At 36.0% G+C, this 23,851-nt stretch overlaps 1 protein-coding gene and 1 long non-coding RNA gene across 5 annotated transcripts in view; one reads left to right on the top strand and one right to left on the bottom strand.

Annotated features, from left to right (window-relative positions):
• rapgefl1 (Rap guanine nucleotide exchange factor (GEF)-like 1) overlaps positions 1-23,851 on the top strand; it is a 77,878-nt gene that overhangs the window by 41,737 nt on the left and 12,290 nt on the right. For all 4 annotated transcript variants that reach the window (XM_087244319.1, XM_087244318.1, XM_087244317.1 and 1 more), the window contains 11 exons: positions 929-1,079; positions 2,686-2,783; positions 6,128-6,240; positions 8,554-8,721; positions 9,627-9,724; positions 11,847-11,969; positions 13,838-14,016; positions 16,746-16,836; positions 17,559-17,609; positions 18,841-18,928; positions 22,958-23,022. In XM_087244319.1, coding sequence (XP_087100445.1) covers positions 929-1,079; positions 2,686-2,783; positions 6,128-6,240; positions 8,554-8,721; positions 9,627-9,724; positions 11,847-11,969; positions 13,838-14,016; positions 16,746-16,836; positions 17,559-17,609; positions 18,841-18,928; positions 22,958-23,022 — 1,225 coding nt within the window. The remainder of the gene's footprint in view (positions 1-928; positions 1,080-2,685; positions 2,784-6,127; positions 6,241-8,553; positions 8,722-9,626; positions 9,725-11,846; positions 11,970-13,837; positions 14,017-16,745; positions 16,837-17,558; positions 17,610-18,840; positions 18,929-22,957; positions 23,023-23,851) is intronic.
• Positions 18,674-22,957, bottom strand: LOC147845617 (uncharacterized). Its single transcript, XR_015480763.1, has 2 exons — positions 22,747-22,957; positions 18,674-19,123 (listed from the first exon to the last, which is right to left on the bottom strand). It is a non-coding gene; the product is annotated as an uncharacterized LOC147845617 (long non-coding RNA).

Raw genomic sequence — 23,851 nt, 5'->3', positions numbered from 1 at the left:
ATTTTAGGTCATTGTACGTGCTGGGAAATGATACGTCTTTTTTTTAAATGCTTTTGTGTGACTACCAACTTGGCGCATGTGCAAGTGCAGAAAAATCCATTGCATGTGTGTGTTTATGTTGTAGCATGTGAGTGTGTGTGTGTGGGTGTGATGGGTGTGTTCCATCGCCCTCAATACTTTTCAAAGGTTGTAATTATTCTGGCTGTCTGGCCACAGAAGCATAGATTTTGTTTTTCCAGCGCGGGATCTGTGTCAGGTGATCGGACAGCGGCTGTCTGAGTATGTGTTTATCCACAGCCACTCATATAAACCCACTCCATACAGTTTATATGCTGAAAAACACCAGCTGTGTGTTGTGTTTTAGACTACAAAAGGCAGTCTGGTAGTCTATCTATCTATCTATCTATCTATCTATCTATCTATCTATCTATCTATCTATCTATCTATCTATCTATCTATCTGTCTGTCTGTCTGTCTGTCTGTCTGTCTGTCTGTCTGTCTGTCTGTCTGTCTGTCTGTCTGTCTGTCTGTCTGTCTGTCTGTCTGTCTGTCTGTCTGTCTGTCTGTCTGTCTGTCATTCCGTCCGTCCGTCCGTCCGTCTGTTTGTCTGTCCGTTTGTCTGTCTGTCTGTCTGTCCATCTATTTCTCTGTCTGTCCGCCCATCCATCTATCTGTCTTTCCGTCTGTTCATCTATCCATTCGTCCGTCTGTCCGTCTGTCTGTCTGTTTCTCTTTATCTGTCCTTCTATCTATAATATATCTAATATATATTTAAATCTATCTGTCTGTCTGTCTATTCGTCTGTCTGTCTTTCTGTTGGTCTGTGTGACTACAGGTGCAGACGTGTGTATTTATATTCATCTAATATAGCGAGCACAGGTGTGTGTGTGTTGGCTCGTGAGTGTGTTTTCTTTAACTCCTGGCTCAGATTCAGTTCAGAGGGTAAGCAGGGTGAGGGTTGGCCCGGGTGGGATGGAGCAGAGCGAAAACTTGCAGTTCTGACTGTGGCCTTCCGCTATCTGGACACATACAGAGACTTACTGCAGGAGGAGGGCGATCGCTCCAACACCTTCCCAAAGGTACTGCACATGTGTTTTTTTCCAACCTGATAAATAATAAGTAACAATATAAATAATAAGAAGAAATATATTTATATATATATATATATATATTTTTTTTTTTTTTTTCTGGATAAATTGTACACTTGCTTAGCTCAAACTTCAAAAATATACATGCAGTTTGTTCAAATATAATTTATTTCTAAATATTTTAATGACGTTTGCCTGTAAAATTACCTAATACCCCTACATTGTAAACAATGCAGGGTTCCACACAGTTCTTTCATGTCGTCTCAACACCAATCGATTAAGTTAACTTAATCATGCGTGCACATTTAAGTGTATTGAACACTTAAATCTGTAAAATAGGCAAGGCACGTTTATTTATATAGAACATTTCATACACAGTAGCAATTCAAAGTGCTTTACATAGACAGGAAAAAAAGACAAGTATAAAAAAATAAAAACACATATTAAAACAGATTAAAATGTGTTAATACAGGTTATAAAAGAGTGGAAAATTAAAGAAAACACAATGCGATATGTCGGACGTAGCTCAGTGCTCATTCATCAAAGACACAGCTAAACAGATGTGTTTTCAGTCTTGATTTGAACGTATGTTGGAGAACATCTGATCACTTCTGGAAGCTGATTCCAGTGGAGAGGGGTGTAGTAGCTGAAGGCAGATTCACCCTACTTTTACGGAACTTTTAAAATTTCTAATTTACTTGATCCTAAATATCTGCATGATCTGTTTGTATTCAGTGAGCATATCTGTAATGTATTGAGGTCCTAGGCCATTTAGGGATTTATAGACAAGTAGTAATGCTTTAAAATCTATTCTGAATGTAACTGGTAGCCAAAGACCTGAGGACAGGTGTGATGTTCTCTGATTTTCTGGTTCTAGTCAGAATCTTGGTCACAGCGTTCTGAATTAGCTACAACTGTCTGACTGTCCCTTTGGGAAGCCCAGTAAGGAGTCCATTACAGTAATCCACCCTACTGCTGATAAAAGCATGAACAAATTTCTGAAAGTCCTCACTTGAAACAAAGCATCTAATTCTAGAAATGTTTTGATTGCAACAATTAATATATCTTAATTCTTAAAATTGTTAATAATTAAATAAGTAAAAAAGGAATTAAATGAGTAGTTTGAACAAGCTGCAAATGTCCTTTTTAAATGTCTTTTTTATTGATTCAGGAAGCAACACAAGTCTTATAATTAAGATTCTGTCATCCGGTTGTCAATTTATTTTCCTAAGCATAAACCTGATTACATTTTTGTGCAAAAAACCTAATAACATATTTTGAACCATTTGTACAGAATGTGTGTCATGTCTGGTATTAAGATATCATGGTTACTGTGGTAACAAAACGTATTGTTGCTGTTTTCGCTTCTTTCAATTCAGCGTTTCTTAATTAAAGACAAACACACCTGCATTCCTGTCTGTGATATCTTGTTCCTTTTTTGTTCGGTCTGTTTTTTTGTGCAGCTGTTTTAAACTATAAGATCATAAACAAGGTCTATAATTCACATCATGTTTCTTCAGCTTTTTTATAATGATCAATATCTTCTTCTCTTTCATGATGTTCCTCTTGGTCTTAATATTGCATCATGTTGTTTTAGGAGCTGTATTTGTGTGCGGTTGACGAGCTCAACCGCTTTCCTGAACTGGTGGAAGACGTGCTGAAACTGCAGCGCTGGACTGAGATATTACACAGCCCGTAAGCATCAAATCCCTCTTCGTCTGTATAAGCTGCAAATGTTTTTATGGGTTTAATGGCTGCAGAAATCATAGAGAAAGAGGAAATTATATAGTGCATGAAGACTCACAGCCTCTTAGTTTGTGAAGTACAACATGAGTTGTAAAGTATTAAACGAAGCACATGTAGTTGCCCATTAAGAGCTTTAGAACCAGATGAAGAATTAATGTGGGGAGATTAACTTTTTAATGTGTTGTTTGATTCCGATTGTGCCATTAAAAGCCTCTCAACTGAGCAGCAGTCATTTTATAAACTCTCAAACAGTTTCTTCTGTAACCCAGTTTATTTTTCTGGTTGACATTAAACGGGGATGGTTTATCCAAAAATGAAAATAATGTCATCATTTGGGGATCATCATTCTTGTCCATATAATAGCAGTGAACAGTTATGGCATTAAGCTTTAAAAGAGATGCAAAAAAGGTATAATAATCCAAGTGATACATATTCTGAGTGGCCTGATGTACACAATAGGGTTTGGTGAAAAACATTGGAAACTACATTATATTATTATTATTATTATTAATGAAATGAATACTACAAATGCATGACTACAATCTCACGAGAAACAAACTCCACCATAGTTTAAGTACAGCACCAAATAGTATCCATGTATGTTCTCATTGCAAGTAAATATGTTTGTCACAGCAATATGTTTTTATTTACACTTGTCAGCTGTCATTTTGACTTTCATCTTACTTATTGTGGAGAGAGATTTCCACTTTTTGGGATCTCTAGGTGTTGGGATTACTATTAGATGTTTTATTGATGTTGAATTATAAATAGTGCTTGTAAAAATCAGAATGAACTGTTGCACTAATGTAGTTTGTGCATAAAGACAAATGATAATTAAATATGGGGTTGTTTTTCACCAAAATTACGTAACTTATTACGTACCCTTGAATTTTTTTATTATATGGCATCTCTCACATAAGACCATTCTTTGATAATTTTGCATCAGTGCTGTTTCCACTGTCTGCTCATCTTGGATTTGCAGTCATAACAAACAGTTTAAGAGACTGCCAATACTGGTCTTCAAATTCCTTGCCCATGCATGGACCATTTCTTTCTATCCTTGATGCCATTACTAAACAAATGTTAGCTTAAATAGTTACAGTCTTATGCAAAAGTTTGGCCACCAAATCAACAATTTCATTTGGGCATATCGTATATTGTTTCAGGTTTGTACCTCTATGATGACATTGTTTTACAAACAATTTATTAAATCTGTTTTATCTTTCTGCATTGTAGCTTGGTACAGTAATCTGAGTGTGTTAAACAAGAACAGGTTAAGTAGCCTAGTGAAGGTGGCAGGCAAGATCATTGATTTTAACTAAACTTGTCCAATGGTAATTTACCATACTGATGTTCTAAAGAGAGCTCAGGGTATCCTATGCACCCTGGATCACCCATTGTACCGTGTGTTTCAGCTGTTGCCATTAGGACGTCGTTTTTTAGTTCCTATTAGCAGGACAAATAGAGTTAGAAATTCCTTTATAATGGTGGCCATTAGGTCATTAAAAGAGTCCAGGGAGAAGGGAGATGCACCGACAATGTGATGTATTTGAATGTTGTGGGGTAATATTTTTTCTTATGTACAAGGAACTTCATCTGTGTTACAGCACCTTGCTGCAATTTTAGTTTCCCTAAACGGGATAATAAAGTTGAGTCTGTATATCTTATGGAAGAGCTACATTTTAGTTCAGACATAACATTTATTTAATCAACAGATACAATGCAATTTAATACATAACAAAAACAGACAGATGATAAAATTTGGGCACCCCAACATAATAATGACATCGATCTTTTATAGGGCCACATTTTGCTGAAATAACAGCCTGTAGAAGCTTCTAATAGTCAAGGATAAGTCCCTGAATTCTTGCTGAAGGCATTTTGGACCATTCAGTTCAGTCAGATTTGATGGCTGACAAGCATGAACAGTCCTTTTCAAATCAATCCATAGATTTTTCTGTGGACTGGGGAAGTCTGGGGACTGGGATGGCCATTCTAGAACATTGTATCGTGTCTGAGCAAGAATTCCTTGGTAGATCTAGAACTGTGCTTTGGATCATTGTCCTGCTGAAACATCCAAACCTCCCATGACTTCAGCCTCTTGACTGATTCCTGAACATTGCTATTAACTTAAGACCCAGACAACTGGGTGGATTTCATGTAACCTTCAACTCTGACAAGGTTTCCTGTACCTGTGCTTGCCACACATTCACACATCCACACAGAATGATGGACCCTCCACCATATTTACAGTAGGGAGCAGGTTCTACTCCTGGAATGCTTTGTTCTTTTTTGCCATGGAAAGTGTCTATGGTTGTGGGATCTGTCCACAGAATATATTTCCAAAATGATTCAGGCTTGTCCAGATAAGCCTTTGCTTACCTCAAACGACTCTTCTCGATGGCAGAATTCAGAAAAGGCGTCTTCTGCATCACCTTCCATTGAGTTGTTCTTTGTGAAGAGTGTGCTGAACTGTGGAACAATGACATTATTAGCAGCATGATGATCCTGGAAATCTTTGGAGGTGGTCTGTGGTATGTCTGTGACCATTCTAACCATTCTTGGCCTTTGCCTTTCAGTTTTTTTTTTTTTTTTTTGGTCTTTTCTTCTCAAGGACTTTTCCTGTGCCCTATTTTTGGTCTTTTCTTCTCAAGGACTGTTCCTGTGCCCTTCCATTTTCTTACTATATTTCTGACTGTGGAGATAGAGACTTTAAACCTCTGTGATAGCTTTTTGCATTCTTCTCCTAATTCATGTGGGGGAATTATCCTAGTTTTTAAGTCGTTAGGAAGTACCTTTAAGGTTCCCGTGTTGCTACTTTCAGGTTTACAATAAGGAGAAGCACAACTCGCAATCAGCAACCTTAAATATCCATTTTCATGATCGGTTGCACCTCTGTAAAGATTGTTATGGTTCACTGCATTACTCAAATCAATTTTGTGTTGTAATCATTCAGCATTAGGTGGCTACAGGTTTTGAAATCCAACCAAAAGAGAGGGTGCCCAAACTTTTGCTTATACTATTTTTTAGTTTCAATTTAATTTCACACATCTCAATGCTGCAGACAATTTCTGTCTAAAAAACATGACATTATCTAGCTTTCTCTACAAACCGAATAGCATTTCACTGCAATTTTCTCTTATAAAGAGCATATTATTATGCAGCCATGGAGGGGTGTCCATTATTTTGGATATATACTGTATATACTGTATGGATATAAATACTGTATCTACTGGTAACATAACTTTAGGCACTCAAATAGCTACCTGACTTCTTTGCCTCCTATCTGACAGAGCCGAGGAGGACAAGGAAAGTCGTAAGAAGCAAGTTCGCCCACTCTTCCGACACTTCAGACGCATCGACGCCTGCCTGCAGCCCCGAGAGGCTTTCCGTGGCTCAGACGAGAGTATGTATAAACTTGTAATTTAATAGAATGCATAAATATTGTACAGACTGACCGCAGTTTATTACCATTGCATTTGCTTAGCTGTGCAATAACGCCCATGAGGATACCGTTAATGAATCATCTTATTCATCCTTTCCCTTTTTTCCTGTAAAAAGTGCCAGTCTGCTTCTACTTCATTCAGACCAGGATGACAAATCGGGTCACAATGGGAGCGTCTGCCAAGTTTTATAGATGCAATGAGCTCATCTGATGGAATGAGACTCTTTGTCAGGGCAGTGGCTCAAGCCAAGCTAAGTGCGTTCCCAGACCTTAATCAATAGGCAATCTGACAGTACAAAACGCTGCTGACCCCGAAGCTTCCAGTGACCCAGTTTCTGCTTTTGTCGGAGCCGTGACTGGTGAATGGAGAGGAAGTCAATACTGTACATGTGCTTTACTATTTAACATTTAATTGAACTTAAAAGGGAATTTATGAGACCGAAGATTGGAGTAATGACTTCTGGAGTAACTCACAGGAATATTTAGATTAAAACAGGGAAGCATGGTGTGCAGTGGGTAGCAAGATTACCTCACAGCAAGAAGATTGCTGGTTCAAGTTCCAGCTGGGTCAGTTGATGTTTCTTTGTGGAGTTTGCATGTTTCCCCACAGTCCAAGAACATGCAGTACAGGTGAACTGAATAAGCTAAATTGGCTGTAGTGTATGAGTGTGAATGAAAGTTTATGGGTGTTTTCCAGTGTTGGGTTGCAGCTGAAAGGGCATCCGCTGTGTAAAACATATGCTCTATAAGTTATCTGTTTATTCCGCTGTGGCGACCCCAAATTAATAAATGGACTAAGTTGAAAATAAAATGAATGAATGAATTTACAGTAAAACATCAAAAAAAAAAAGGATGCCCTTCCAGCTGCAACCCAGTACTGGGAAACATCCATACACATTCAAACACACTGCTGCAAATTTAGTTTATTCAATTCACCTATACCGCATGTCTTTGGACTATGGGGGAAACCGGAGCATTCGGAGGAAACCCATGAGAACACAGAAATGCTAACTGGCCGAGCTGTGGCTCGAACCAGCGACCTTCTTGCAATGAGACCTTCTTACTGTGCTGTATTGTACTGTATATATATATATAGTGGTTATAAAATGAGCATACAAACAAATTTTTGCTTGGTCTGTGGTCTGTGCAAGCTTAATCCACACCAACATTTGCTGTGCACAGGTTAAGATCATGTGCACATTTCTACTGCTGTAGCTCATCTGCTTCAAGGTTTAACGCGTGTTCAGACTCAGAGAAGCTTTTCTGCAAAACCTCAGTTGTATCAATTGGTTATTGACTTACTCAGATGCCTTTCTATGAGCTCCAGCTAGTCTGGGCCTTTTCCTCTGACTTCTAGCATCAACAGGGCGTATTGCCCACAAAACTGACATTCACTGAATATTTTTCTTTTTTGGGCCATTCTCTGAAAGTCAGTGCATGTAAATCTATGTTTCTGATGTACTCAGACCAGTCCTTCTGGTTCTAGCATCTGCCCCACATTCAAAGCCACTCAAATCACCTTTCTTTACTATTTTAATGCTTTGCATTTTAATTGTATTGATCACATCTACATGGCTAATGCTGCGTTCCAGACACAGAGGTGCAAATTTTAGCACAGAAATGTCCCACTTTCTACCTCAATGTGTTCCAGTCAATTACACAACACAGTCTCATTTTTACCATGTGAGATGTGAATATTTCATAACTGTTTTGTTCATAATATTCATAACATGTAATTATGCCAATTGTGGCTTAAGCAACATGCCAATCTCGCCAAAGCAGAAACAGTGACCATCTGTGAAGTGATGTCAAATGACATCTAAAATGAGTCTCACTGAAGTGAGGATTCTTCAATCTGCCCTGAGTTCACAGGTTTGATGTCCAACTTCTAAAGCATCATTCTAAACATTAAGTTAATGTAGGTTAAATCCCAATACTGAGCTGTCTGGAATGCAGCATAAATGCACTGCACTAGCGCATGTCTTTGGACTGTGATGGAAACCGGAGCACCCGGAGGAAACCCATATAAAAATGGGGAGAACATGCAAACTTCACACAGAAATGCCAACTGACCCAGCCGGGGCTCAAACCAGCAACCTTCTTACTGTGAGGCGACATCGCTACCCACTGCACCACCATGCTGCCCATGTTAAGAATATTTTTTTTGTTTTACATGTAAAACTATTCTTTTAAAGCTTATTGACCACCTGAATTTTGAACATGCAAATTAACCTGTGTCAAATAGAAGCATTAAGTGTTTGTCCCATGTTTAAGTCTTTTGCAGGGTTTACACGCCAGATCATTCATACGTTACCATACGAAGCCGTCTTTCATGCCGGGTTGGGGAGATCTTGGCTTTGGTGAAAGAGAAGCTCCAGTACAGCGAGGACCAGCCAACCCAACCTGCCAACCTCATACTGGTGGCTGTCACCTCATCAGGGGGTAAGAGCATTAAAGATTGCTCCTTGCAAACTAAAGGCCAGTTTAAACCTGGTATTATGAGGCATTTTGTCGATCTTTTTACAAGTAGATTGTGTTTAATAATTCACCCAAAAAATGTAATATTTGATAATGTAAAAAAAAATCAACATTCTTCAAAATATCTTAATTTTCGGTTCTCTATAAACTTTAAAAACTTTCAAACACTCAAAGAAAAATATTTTTTTGTTTTTACTTTTAAAATACTGTAGTTGTGAAACGTTTTGAGCTTTTGACCGCTTCCAGAGGTATTCGAAAACATTTTAATATGATCACTTGCGTAAAGTAAATGCTCATGTGGCTGAATGCATTTGAACACCAGCTACACTCCATCCACTGACCTAATTCTTAAACATTTCAGGACATGTTGTTTAAGTGTGCTAGCCAAATGGGATTAAACTTTGCTGTTTTGAAACCATAACTTTGGTTTGAAGGTCAAAACGTAAAAGGCGTGATGTTTTCTCACCAGTCTTGATTCTAACACAAACACAGTGTATTTGTTACACAGCTACAGTATCAGTGCATAAACAAATGCTGATCTGTGTATTATTTTCTGTGGTCTTCTATTGTGTTATTATGTAAAGTCAACAAGCTTATTTCCCAATATTGGTTCAGAAAAAGCCCATGTACACTCATCCATAGTAAAAAAGAAATGCTCAAAAGTGGTTGGAAAAGACAAATCGATATAAACGGGAATGTATCTCTCCCATTTCCTTGTGATCCGATCAACTAAAATGCATCTTAATACCAGGTGTAAGCAGAGAATCCTCAAACCCAGCAGACCTTGAGTCAGTGTTTGGGGACATGGTGTTTCCTGCAGTGACAGTAATGTGTGAGTGTAATGTAATCTCTGCTGTGTGTTTGTTCAGAGAAGGCTGTGTTCCGTCCGAGCGACGAGGCCGTTTTCACCACTCTCGGTGTGAACACCCACCTGTTCGCCTGCGAGCCGGCGGAGCTCGAGAGCCTGGTGAGAGCTGTGGGCGAGATGCTAGGGTTTGGCGGGAGGAGGAGGGGTGTTGGAGTTGCCATGGAGACCCTCATAAATAGCAACCATAAATGCCTGGTGCCGCACTGCAATTATGACTTATGATTGTTTTATGTGATACATCAAGAGCTACCGCTGGGTAAATTCAGCAGTAATGCAGATATCTACAAAGTGCAACACCATTTAGCATTAACCTGTTTTATACAAAACTTTTTGTGACATTGAAAAATCACAGGAATACTTTTCAAGGGAATTCAAGGCAATAATTGGATTTAAAAATATAGTTTTAAAATATTTTTATGGTTACATAATGTGAAGATAATGACAGTTTCAATATTTTAAATGTTTATATATATGGAATAATTGACAAAATTAGAAAAACAATACATGCTTAAGATGGTGATGCACCTTCAGTACTGCCTTAGATGTGCATTTATCTGAAAATATTTGGTCACCTTCAGCCCTGGTCAGATCACACGATTTTTATTGTCGGTTATGAAAGTCATTATGTCAGATTATGTGATTTTTTTCTTGATAAAATCTTGACTTGTTGTGGGTAACAAATGTGCCAGACTACACGTTCCTTCACAATCAGTTATCCTGTTATGGAGAAAATGAAAGTGCATCAGCATTATAGAAAAATCAGATGCTCATGACAAAATAATGACATATTGAAAAAAAAAGCAAATATATGACAGAGGTTTGTGTTACAACAATTACAGTGAAGTAATAATGAAATCCTTATTTTCCATGGAGCAAAATGAATCATCCACCCGCACAGTTGAGTGGAGGACGGGCACAAACAAAATAAATTGTATATTTTCCTTAGAAAAAATATCTTTTTGAAACTAATTTTATTTGGTATAATTTGTTTCTTAACTGTAATGTATTTTTTTGTCGGTCAGTTTTCTTCTAGAAAAATAAGAATAACGAAGAACAACTGAGGTAAAGTGCTTTAAAACCAGTCCGCTATGTTCAGCGCCAAAGCACAAACTGGTTTGTTAAAAAAAAAAGTTAAATAAATAAATAAAATTAAATAAAATTAAAATAAAATTAAAATGAAATATTTATAGTTTCAGAAAGACCTACATTAAATGACAAAATCATCCATTTCTGGTGAGTTTCAATTTAATTTGTTTTGTCTGAATAAGCAAGACAGGTTTTTAGAATCTTTTCGCAGCACTGAACAAGTTCCCAGATTACCCCTGAAGAACAAACTCTGTTGGAAGGATGAGAGAACTCAGAAACTCCTTTTGAGAATGAAGATGTCTGCATATTTGTGCCTGATAAAGTTGCTTAAAATACTTTCATATTTTAGAGAAAGAATTTAAAGTTTGCATAACCAATGATTGACCACCCAATACCCACCCATAAGTAAATATGCAGCCTGTTTTTTGATTACCTGACCAACAGATTAAAGGCATCACCGTAGATATAATGGAGAAATGATGTGCTTCTATTGCCAAGTGTCACCCACATGACGGAACTCATCATGAAGAACGGGAAAAAAAATTAAACATGCTAGACGTTCTGCGATGGTGTCGTGAGGCGTCGCAGATATGGTATCGGTTGTCGTGAACTATGCCACATTGCACAAGATGAAACAATTGAATCTTGTGTTATGATGCCCATTTGTCGTTTACGAATTCCTACGACAGCCTACGTCAAGGAAATTGTGCTGAAATCGTGACAAAATCGTGTGATCTGACTGGGGCTTTTAGAATGTTCATCACACGATCAGATTCAAACAGTAGTTTAAGTTCTTACAGAGTATACATTTTCTAAAATGTATTTTTTTATCATGTTAAATGCATACTTGCTGAATAAAACTGTATGTACAACCAAACTACTGTTCAAAGGTTTCCTGTGAAACTGAGATTTTTGAAGATTTAGATAATCTTGTTTTATTTAACCACAATCTAAAAGCAGTGTCTCGTCACAAGTCAAACAGAGAGAACCAACATTGTGTAAAATCTGAGAGTGCAGTTCAGCCTCACTCTGTTCTTCAGTCAAACAAAAAGCAAATATTGAAGACTTAAGTCTGGAAGTTATTGAAAAGCTCATATTGTCTGGTGCTGATGGTGCTGTTGTGTTTGTGTGCCAGATTCCTCTGCCTGAGGAGATCCACTGGACACCAGGAGACAGTAAACTGCATGACATGAGTGCAGAGGAGGTGGCCAATCAGCTGGTGGTGTTCGACTGGGAGCTCTTCAGCTGTGTGCACGAGGTCAACACACACACACACGCACGCGCACGCACACACACACACACACACACACACACACACACACACACACACACACACACACACACACACACACACACACACACACACACACACACACACACACACACACACACACACACACACACACACACACACACACACACACACACACACACACACACACAAAAGATGCAAAGGTGTGTCTGTACTGTATACATGGTAATATCAAAATATGTAATATTCTCATATTTAATGAGACTATCACTCTAACTCTAAAACATGATATTTAAAAACAGATAAAATGTCATAAGATTCACAGAAGTTGGATTATTATTTGTCTCAGCATTAAACTGTATAAGTAGTGTTTATATTTACAGGGGGGTATTTCATAAGAATGTGGGAATAAAATGCATGGGATTTTAGTAACTTGTAAAAGTTAGAAATAGTTATTTTTTTCAAGTTTTAGTTGTTTAATTGTTTGTATATTTAGGAGTTTTAAATATGTAAATAAATGTTGTTGAGAAGTAAATGTGATTTTCAGATTGTATATTTTTGATTCTGTGTATTTCAAATAAAAATCCATTAAAAGTTGCTGTTGGTACCTGAACTTTGAAAAAAAAAGTATTATATATTAAATTATGTATATTATATTATGTATTATATATTTTTTAACCGAAATGGATTTAGTTTTAAGCTATATAAACCTAAAGTGAATAACTCCAAAATAAATGAAATATTAGATGATACTTTAAATCAAATATTGAAATGTTGATAAGACAATTCATTAAATTAAAATTATTTAAAACACTAAAATTACTAAACATAAATTAATTAATATATTAAATGACCAAATAATAGCAAATTTGAAATTGATTATAAAATAGATAAAATAGATTTTGATTTAAATTTAGAACAATAAATATTGAAATTAAATATGACATGAAATATTTCTTATTGATAGACATTTAAACATTGACAATAAACAAAGTTAAAATAAAAACAAATAAAATGTACATACAGTTGAAGTCAGAATTATTAGCCCCCCTGTTTTTTATAACACATTTCCAAAATTGATAGTTTTAATAATTGATTTCTAGTAACTGATTTGTTTTATCTTTGCCATGATGACAGTAAATAATATTTGACTAGATATTTTTCAAGACACATCTATACAGCTTAAAGTGACATTTAAAGGCTTAACTAGGTTTATTAGGTTAACTAGGCAGGTTAGGGTAATTAGGCAAGTTATTGTATAATGATAGTTTGTTCTGTAGACTATCGAAAAAATGTAGCTTAAAGGGGCTAATAATTTTGACCTTAAAATGTTTTTTTGAAAATTTAAAAACTGCTTTTATTTTAGCTGAAATAAAAAGACTTTCTCCAGAAGAAAAAATATTATCAGACACATTATCATGTGAAAATGTCCTTGCTTTGTTAAACATCATTTGAGGAATATTTAAATAAGAAAAAAAATTCAAAGGGAAATAATTCTGACTTCAACTGTATATTTGCTTAAAACACAAAATAAAGTCAAAAATAAGTAAACTTAAAAAATATACAACTAATACAAGAAATGAATGCAAACAATAAGAAAAAAAAACACTGAAGTACATATAAAATTCAAAATATATTATTATGCCAATAATAATAATAATAATAATAATAATAATAATCAAAGATCATGTACATATATCTCAAAGACAAACAGATGCTACTGTTCAACAGTAGTAGTTTTCCATTGCAATCAGTTGTGTGCCCTAGGAAACGGGTTTAAGTTCAAGGCTACTCTCATAGCGAAGTTCATATAAAACAACAGACCTTTACAGGCCGTTATGCAATGTTTCCCCTCTGTGCTTTTGTTTGAACAGGTGGAGTTTGTGTGCTACGTGTTTCACGGTGAGCAGGCTCGCTGGCGCCCCCTAAACCTGGAGCTGATCTTGCAGCGCTGCAGTGAAGTCCAGCACTGGGTCGCCACCGAGATCCTGCAGTGCCAGTCACTGCCCAAGAGGATACAACTGCTGCGCAAGTTCATCAAGATCGCAGCCTTGTGAGTTTTCTGCACAGGACATTTATGGCCTTCTCTGTTACATTCCAATAAACTGAAACAAATCCTTTGAAGGGATAGTTCACCCAAAAATAAACACTAGCTCATCATCTACTCACTTCTTTCAAACCTATTTGAGTTTATTTCTACTGTTGAAGACAAAAGAAGATATTTTGAAGAATGCTGTTTGCTGGCACCCACTGACTTACATAGTATTTTTTTTATCTTACTTTGTAATTTCAACTTAAATTTGGATAAAAAATGGACAAACCCAAATGTTTGGTTAAATTAGGCCTAGAAGTTTAATCAAATAAATTAACTCAGCTGTATGTTTTGTTCATATTTTACTCAAATTTGGATTGAAATAAACCATCATATGTAACCCAGATTATTTTCTTTTTGGATTTCCTATGTATTATGTGTAACACATCAGTAATATTGTTGCAGAAGGATTATTTTGAGTCTTTGGGTTTATTCAGTCTCCTGAAAGTAATTTGTTAATTCTAATAAATTGCCTTTTGTATTCTTGATGAATGAATCGTGTGGGGAGCAAAGCACCAGTTTGTATAGGGTACATGTAGAACCAATTCTTGAAGGTGATGAATTATTCAGAAATGGTCCTGGTATTGACGTCAGAAGCGTGAACATGTTAACATATGACCACCCACATACATCAACACCTGTTCAGTATTCAGAAAGCACGAGTGGGCAGAAATATTCATTTCACATGACATTAGCCAATTGTGACACAGCTCATTTGCATTTCGTCTTAAAGGACCGCTAGGAAAAAAATGACAGGTGATTCGAAAGGTCAGAAAGAGAGTGAGAGAGTCTTGACTGTTATTTTCAAGGCTCTTCATGCAAGCTCATTCACCTCTTATTCATATTCCATAGTTATTTCAGTATCATTTACTACTGAAGTTTTATTAAAATGTTGTATTTGTTTGTTTTTATTATAATGAAATATTAATTAAATTTTTATTTAGGGTTATTCGCTTCTATTTACATTAAACAGTAACAATACGATTCCATGCATTCACTAACATGAACAACCAATAAACAATATACTTGCTACACTATGTATTCATCTTTGTTAATGTTAGTTGATGAAAAAAAAAATTAACACTCAAGGCATTAACTCATGTTACAAGCACAATTTTGGATGTTAATGATTTACACTCCCTGGCCACTTTACACCTACCCAACTGCTCATTAACGCAATTTTTTAATCAGCCAATCACATGGCAACAACTCAGTGCATTTAGGCATGTAGACATGGTCTAAGTCTTGTTCATTCTTAGTGCATGTTAGTAAATACATACTAACATTAAGTAATGAAGCCTTATGGGAAAGTGAAACTTAAGTGTAAATTGTTTACTATTGTTTTGTACTCTTATAGCATTTATATAATTGTTTTTAACTAGTTTTCATTTGTATAGCTATTTAGTTTTTTAAAGGGCACATAGTTTACCCCTTTTTTATGATTTAATATTAATATTATGGTTCTTCTGAGTGTGCCAGTTTAGGTTCAGTTCAAATCACAATTCAGATGTTTTTATTATAATGTGTTAAATAGTGTCATGTTGGGGGTGTGTACACAGCTCGCTGTTTTAGGGGTGTGTTGCTTCACATGAAAATTAGTTTTAAATTCCCACCCTCCGTAACAAGGGGGCGGAGCCAAGAGCTCCCCCGCTCAGTGTTTGACAACAAACAGGCAGACAGAGAGAAGCAGCATGAGAGGATCAGCATTCAGCCGTACATGTACGCCTCGGACACAGACCAAGCAGAGAGTACACACTCATTTGTGTCTCTGTATAGTTTTACAGCCAACTGTGTGCTAGTTTAAATTTCCGAGCTTGTACACCGAGTAACATTCGCATGTTATTTAAAATGAAACTATTCAGATGGCGCTCTGTGGCGCGGCAGAAACATGAAGTGTCCAGAATCCTGGCTGGGCGCCGCGGACAGCCACCGACTTGAAGCGCTGTTGTGTGTACCCTGATAGAAATCTATGTTTAGAATTCTTAAATGCATGGCGCTGCGTGGCGCGACGATGAGCGTTGCAGAGCGGCACTTTTGGTGTGCGACCTGCAGGCAAGTTTGTTATTTTATGTTCAATGGAGTGACACTCATGTGAGGCAAAGGCGCTCGCACTTTACAGCTGCACCTTTTAAAGATCACACTCACAGGGAGCTTCTGTGACCTCGAGAAATGCAAACGGCTGAAGTTTTAGATAGACGCAATGAAAAGTACACTAGTTTGCAAACCTACTTACAAAAAAACTAAGTTACAAGCAATAATTGTGATTACAGCGATCATGTGGTAAATGCTGATCTTGTGTTGAACCCAATGACCCTTGCATCTGAAAATAAAGCAAGGATGTTCCTTTAGTGACATCACACACTGAAAATGGCGGACATGAAACGACAAACTGAGAATTAGGTGACACTTGCCTGTCAATAAATATTGGTTTGCGGGGGGGCCGCACTCCTATATTGTTGCGGCCGATCTAAAAACCGCTCCAATTGGTCCACCGTTTGTATGTTGTTAAATTGAAAAAAAAGGACTGGGTGTGTTTATATCACCCCAATATGACGGTCTATACACTACTGTATACCCACACACGTCTGTCCAAACAGTTCGAAAAGTACATTTTTAACCATAGGTGCCCTTTAAATCTTTTACGAGCTGTAATATTTATTAAAGTGTATGTGTGTGTTTTTGTGTTTCAGATGTAAGCAGCAGCAGGATCTGCTGTCGTTTCTGGCTCTGGTTCTGGGTCTGGATAACCCTGCTGTGAGCCGCCTGCGTCTGACCTGGGAAGTGAGTGCTTTTGTTTGTCAATCTTTCAGTCTCTCGCACAGCTCTATTCCTGGAAGAAGACTATTAGCAGTCGTCATGGCAACCCAGCCAAATTTGCTTGTGCTGTAGGAAATATTTCCACATCCACTTGAAATCAAAGTGCAATTTATCGGGGGGAGTGTTAGCATCTATATGTTAGTCTTAATTCAGTGTTCATTGGGGTGAATTGTGCGTTAACTGAGCACAACATGGAGCAGATGAAATGTGGCATGGACCACAAAAGGTTTCGAACCCATCCCATCTGTAAGACACACCGAATGCTGTATTTTAAAGTGGAGAAACAGTTAGACAGACTCAGCATTTTAGACGGTGGCTGTCATGAGTCAGATGTGCTTTAGCTCGAGTCTGACTGACTAATTAAACTCTATTGGCTGACTGAATCTAACGAAACTCTATTGGCTGCTTTTAAAAAGAGGAGGAGCTACTTTGTATGCCACCCTGTTTTCTTGTTTCAGTTTATATGACATCACATTAAACAAAGCTGCACGTTTCAAGGCACTTCAAGGAACCATAACCTATTAGATTATACTTTTCTTTTTTCTTTTTATTTAAAACAAACCCTCATTATTTGTGGGTTTTATTGCGTATGTGCTGTTTTACATCCTCCTTATTCTTGACACAGCTTTATTTGGCATGTGAAGTGTGTCAGTAACTGATTGTGTGTGTTTGTGTGCTTTTGTCAGGGTTTGCCAGGAAAGTTCCGGAAGCAGTTTCAGCAGTTTGAGAGCATTGCAGTAAGTGGAAAAAACTGACAAATGCAATGACTTTTAAGTGGTAGTTCACCTAAACATTTCAATTTACTTATCATTTACTCTCCCTCAAGGAGTTATAAACCTTTGTGAGTTGCTTTTTTTTTCTGTTGAACACAAAAGATGATTAATTTATTTTTTTTCGCATTAAATGAAAACATTTTTCTTAGATTCTCCTCTTTTGTTTGTGAAAAGAGTCTAATAATATTTTGAATTTTCAGAATGCTCAGGTTTGCAAATATCTTAAAAATCTTAAACATAAAAAATAGGATTTGTTTTTATTACTTTGAAATGTCATTTTACAATGTTATTACAAACATGATTTTTGTTTTTCAGAATGATTTATAAAAATAACAATCTTAATAATTTCTTTAAGATCTTCGCAAATTTGAGCATGGTTTGAGATCTCAGTATGTGCTTAATCATTATATTAAATTAGATTCAACTTTATAGGTATTACACATGTACAATTACAAGGCAACAAAATGCAGTGATTATTTTAGCTTGGCTCTCACACTCTAAAATATATATGTTTTTTGCTCGTTCAAACTAATTATTTCAAATGTGCTGAAACAACACAATTCTTAAGATTTCATTGGGACAACTTAATTTTTTATGTTCAATTTACATGAATTTGTAAAAGTGTGAAGTTAACTTAATTTGTGTTGGGACAACATAAATGAATTGTGTGGAACCTTGCATTTTTTACAGTGTAGCTCCCCATGCTTTTTCCATCTTTATTTGCGGTCTCGACGCCACCTTCGAGCACTTCCACCTCAGCATCAGGTGTTTTGGCTTGTCAGGGATGAGTCGAAGACTGTTGATAAAAGTGTCAAGAATGCACAAACCAATATCCAAAGGCTCCTGTCAGGTGTACAATGTAAAGGCACTATTGTTCTGATCGAACAGACCTGAAAAAGGAAAAATACTTCAAAACTGCAGAAATTGGAGATGCTGAGCCTCGCGTTGTGTATGCACCACCATCTTGTTCAATCATAATCATATTTACTTATACTATGTCTACTCAATGCACATAGAACTAAGCAGAATTATTTTTTTCATTTGTCTTTATTTGAGCGAATACTTGGCTTTCTGAGTTAACACTTGAATGCAGCATTACTAAGAACCCTACTTTTGAAAGAAATAACCCTTTGAGCAATGAAACGCATCACATTGACATATTTCATAATGATGGTGTTGTTTGTGTATTCCTCAGGACCCTTCAAGGAACCACAAATCATACCGAGACCTTCTAGCGAGTCTGAGAGCCCCACTCATACCCTTCACCCCACTGCTGCTCAAGGGTGAGTCCTCGACACACATACACAGACACACAAACAGTACAGTAGCAGCGGTGTCTCTTCCTCCAGCTGTTGTCCATATGTGTTCATATAAAGCAGCTCCTGCTGCGTTTGCGTCTGTGATCTGAAGTGCTTGTGAAAGACTCCGCCTCATTAATTGACGCCCCTCTGATCCTTTACATGCAGACTCGCAGACCCCTGCAGACAAACACACAGCACAGGTCAACATGCATGATACACAAAGGCACATGTACATTCAGGAAGGGACAGACACTGCTGGTTTACTTTAAACTTGCTTAATGATATTTTCCATCTGCCAAGTCAAAAATGAACCCTTATATTGACATTTGCCGATCCAAAACTTTTGACTTTTTAATGAGTTTGTGGACAAAATGCTGTTGCTGATCTGTGCTTTAAGACAGGGGTTCTCAACCTTTTTCTCTTCGGGACCTTTTTCTCCGATTAATTTTTGAAATCACACCTGTCTGACATTTTCTCTAAAATGTTTGTATGAAATGCAATTTAAGCCTTTATTTATTAATAAAAAATACATTTATACACACAAAAAACCACCCACTAGTGCTGATATACAGCCATATCGGCCTGCTACGAGTTTGATATTGCTCATATATATTTATTTTTGTGAACAATTATTTATATATATATATTTTTCACAGAAATACACAAAGAGAGACTTTTACTTTCACTTCGCGCATAGTTTCTGAATGGATAGACTTGTGTGTACTAGTCACAGATGCAATCATAGGCTGTTTTCGCACTGAGTTTGAAGTAATCAATCACAGAACATGAAAAAGTCCATTACTTTGATCATTTTAATATAGCATATTAATAATGAAAAGCAAAAATTATAGTATATTTTTGAGAGTTAATTTTAAGCGGCCCACCTGCAGGATTACCGGTTGAGAATCATTGCTTTAGGGCATGTTTGGTCTCGCAATGAATGAAAGAAAAACCAGACCCAAGCTTCAAAAGCTTCATTATATGTACAAGCTATGGCTTAAAAACTCAAGAAATAAAAAGCTCAAGGCAGTTTTCTTAAATCGTAACATCAAAAGTGCGGGAAATTCACCCATTGATGCATATTTTTTGAACATCCCCTTATTTTTAAGTTTAAGTGTTTACTATTTAATAGTTAATAGATTAAGAAATGTTTAAAAAGAAGTGTCTTATGGAAATAATTTATTTTGTATTAGTTTTAAGTGTCTTTTTTTAAATAGTTGGATAAAAGCACAAGCACAAGTCATCCTAGTCTTAGATCATCAAATCGTACTTGTAATTGTAATTTCCACACTAATTTCCTCTTTGTATGTTCTGTACTAGTGATTACTAGTACACAATTAGAGCGTGCTGATTGGTTTGAACCAAGTCTTTCTCATAAATTATTGCTGCACACTCAGTGACATCACGATGCACTAGCAGGTTCAGACATCCAGTCTCTACGCTTGAATACACACAAGTATCTAATCGGCGTAATGCAGCTTCAAAAATTCGCTTTAAACCAGAGGAACAAATTTGCTCGAAATAACGCAAAAACAAGTTTTCACTTTTAATTGAAATATATGTGTCCTAATAGTGTTTATAGCAGCATGGGACACATATATGAATGTTAACATCTCAAAAAATGTGTTTTGGTGTTTCGTGACCCTTTAACATCACTTCATTTAAAATAACTTTCGAATAAACTTTGAAACACATTATTCCTGTAATGGTAGGTTAAATTTTCAGACTTGAACATAAAAAATAAATTACATGAAACATTTATTAAACTATGAATTTTAAAAACATTGCTTTATATATTTAAGGAAAAAATATGTGTATAAAAACATTTTCAGCTAAAATGACATTTAAAATCCTACATACAAAACTTTTGGGAGCCTGAAAATGTGTTTTAAAGTTTAAGTTTTTGAAAACAATACCATTACTGTCACCGCATAAACTACTATATATATATATATATATATATATATATATATAGTATAATATATAAATATAAGTGACATCTTGCCCTTCATTCTATAGGTATGTGTCTGTGAGTATAAATGTCTTACTCTAAACATCAGATCAGATGTGCTTTTTTTTTGTTTTTCTTTTCAGAATTTACAGTTGTATCTACAAAGACACACACACACACACACACACAAACACCCTTAACTATTTACTCTTGCACATTTTTACACACATCTGTTAAAGCGCTGTCCCATCTGTCCTCTGTGTCTTTTTCCTCTCCTTCCCTGTAGGTTCTCATGACTCAAGCCTGTCAGGATCAGTTCAGCATCAAAGTCTTTGCTGAGCATTGCTCTGTGTTTCAGTCTGACGCACACATTACACGGGACATGAGAAATAGACAGAATGCAAAACACCGGCTCTACAATCAGGGCAATTGGTTAGGGCTGGGAGTCAGTTCCAAAAAGAATCTTGATTCTGAGGCATTGCATGCGGTGTGTGTGTTCTCTTTGTGTTTGGTTTGAACCTAGCATTAAAAACATCCCCAATGAAGATGAGACCGTTTCTTCTCAAGGAGCTTCTAGTGATTATTGGACAGGAGGTGATGGCTTTATCCGAGAATCTCTGGTGTTTAACACATTTGAACACTGTGACCTGCAACAGCCTCTGTCCTGAACCTGTAAATTGTCAAGCGTCTGCGGGGATAAAGATGTTAGAAGTTGACAGACATTGTTATTTGTGTCAAGAAATGTGGTCTGGTCTCAAATATTATTTGTACATGTAGCATGTGTTATTAGAAAGCATTTGGCACATTCTTCAGTGAATCAGATTATGCTGATGACGCTTTATGCTTGAGGACAGAAGCTGCATTTTCAGCATAAATTTAGACTGATACATTAAATATGATTTGGGTGGACTTTTCAGAGCATTGGAGGTAAAACAGTGACCTTCAAAAGAAAGCTGAAGTGGTCTTCTGGTAGCTTTGTTTGTGATCGCAGAGCGAAATGTGACACACGTTGCATTTTTAATGTTTGGCTAAAACTGCCTCAATCTTCAGAGATGCAGGTTAGGAGGTGAATTGTGATGCATAAATGAGGAATAACTTAAAAGTGAAAATTAATGTGATAATTAATCTGTTTATCAGAAAAATCTCAATCAAAACCACTCACATAATTATAAAATGATGAAATACATTAGTAAAATAATGATTTTGTTTAGATTATATTATTGTTTTATTTTTTTTGTACATTATAAATATGTATTTATAATAGGTGTTTAGTATGAAATTTAGAAATGATATAAAAGAAATGATTTAGAAATGATTTAAAAATGAATGATATTTAGGTTTTTATGCATCTACAATTTTTATTTAACATTTAGTTATGTGAAGTTTATGTAATTTAGTACAGTTCAGTATAGTTAAACTAAATAAAATATTTAAAATTTACATATATATTTAACTGCAATATATATATATATATATATATATATATATATATATATATATATATATATATATATATATATATATATATATATATATATATCTTTAGTTTCTTAGTTTTAATGAATTATAAAAAGCATGTATATGTATAAACCTCCTTAAATTCTAACTTTACATTATAACCAAAACCTCACTTGGTTGCAAACCTCATAGTAGTGTTGAACAATTGCCTAATGGTGACGTGTGCAGTCAGACGGAGCTCATGCTGAACTGTGCATCTGCAAATCATTACTGCTATTGGCCGATACACTGGCACTCAACCTCTCTCTCTCTCCCTCTCCTTCATCATCTGTATTCAGACACTCATCCCGACAGCATGTAGTGTCTCCTGCATTCTCCCTTCTCACCTTACCTGCCTTCCTCTCTCTCTCTTCACCAGACTCGTCCAGGTTCACACAGATCCCCCATCATCACTGTTCACTTCTCTCGCTCGCTCGCGTGTGAACGTCAGGCTTCAGCTGAGCACAGTCAGGAAGAGACGCCTGGCTGAACCAGTGATGGCATGATGACATGTTCTTACATAACTGCTCCCTTTATTATTCCCTCTCTCTCTTTCTCTGCAGATCTGACTTTCCTTCATGAGAGCTGTAAGACTTTCCATGGAGAGCTGGTTAATTTTGAGAAGATGGTGAGTTGGTATATATTATTATGTAATGAATTAATGATGTGTTTACATGAATAGCAGATGCATTTTCACCCAGTTACCTAAATAAGGACATGCTTGACAGACTTGATTGTTTTACTAAGCTAAATGTAACCTTAAAGGGATAGTTCACTCAAAACTGCTCAGTTTTAGGCCATCTAAAATCTAGGTGACCTTTTTTCTTCAGTACAAAATATAATATGCACCCATCTGAACACTTAATCACAGGAAACACTTCCCTGTCAGTAAATTAAAATCAGCACACTGCCAATACTGCTCTCAAAAAACTAATTTAGCTTATTTGAATAAATTAATTGGCAGTGTGCCAATTTTTGTTATGATAGCAAGTATGGGCACTTTTAGCCTTGTGAAGTTGAGTAAAAAAAACTTGTTTACAATGACCATAACATAGCCTCATAAGTTTAAACAATTTGTCTAGTTTTAAGATCTGTAAGAGAACAAACTTAGATATGAAGAGGAATAAAAATTTCCATTGTGAACTGAGCAAATGTCAATTCCACCACATCTCAATATACAGCTTATTTCAAAATTAATAAATTATGGCAGTCAAACATTGTCTAAGATCATTTTTGTATCTAGTTTAACCAATCTTTCCACAATATATATATATATATATATATATATATATATATATATATATATATATATATATATATATATATATTTATATATATATATATATATATATATATATATATATACATTTTTCAGTATAATAAATTAGCTGTATGCTGATTTGTACACCTATCACACTCTAAAATTTAATAAATATTTGGTTAAGAGTTGATTAGAA

The sequence above is a fragment of the Danio rerio genome, chromosome 3, assembly GCF_052040795.2.
Source record: "Danio rerio strain M-AB ecotype USA chromosome 3, GRCz13ab, whole genome shotgun sequence".
In the NCBI taxonomy this organism is placed as follows: Eukaryota; Metazoa; Chordata; class Actinopteri; order Cypriniformes; family Danionidae; genus Danio; species Danio rerio.
The sequence above is the reverse complement of the archived record's forward strand: the minus strand, read 5'-3'. Positions and strand labels throughout refer to the sequence as shown.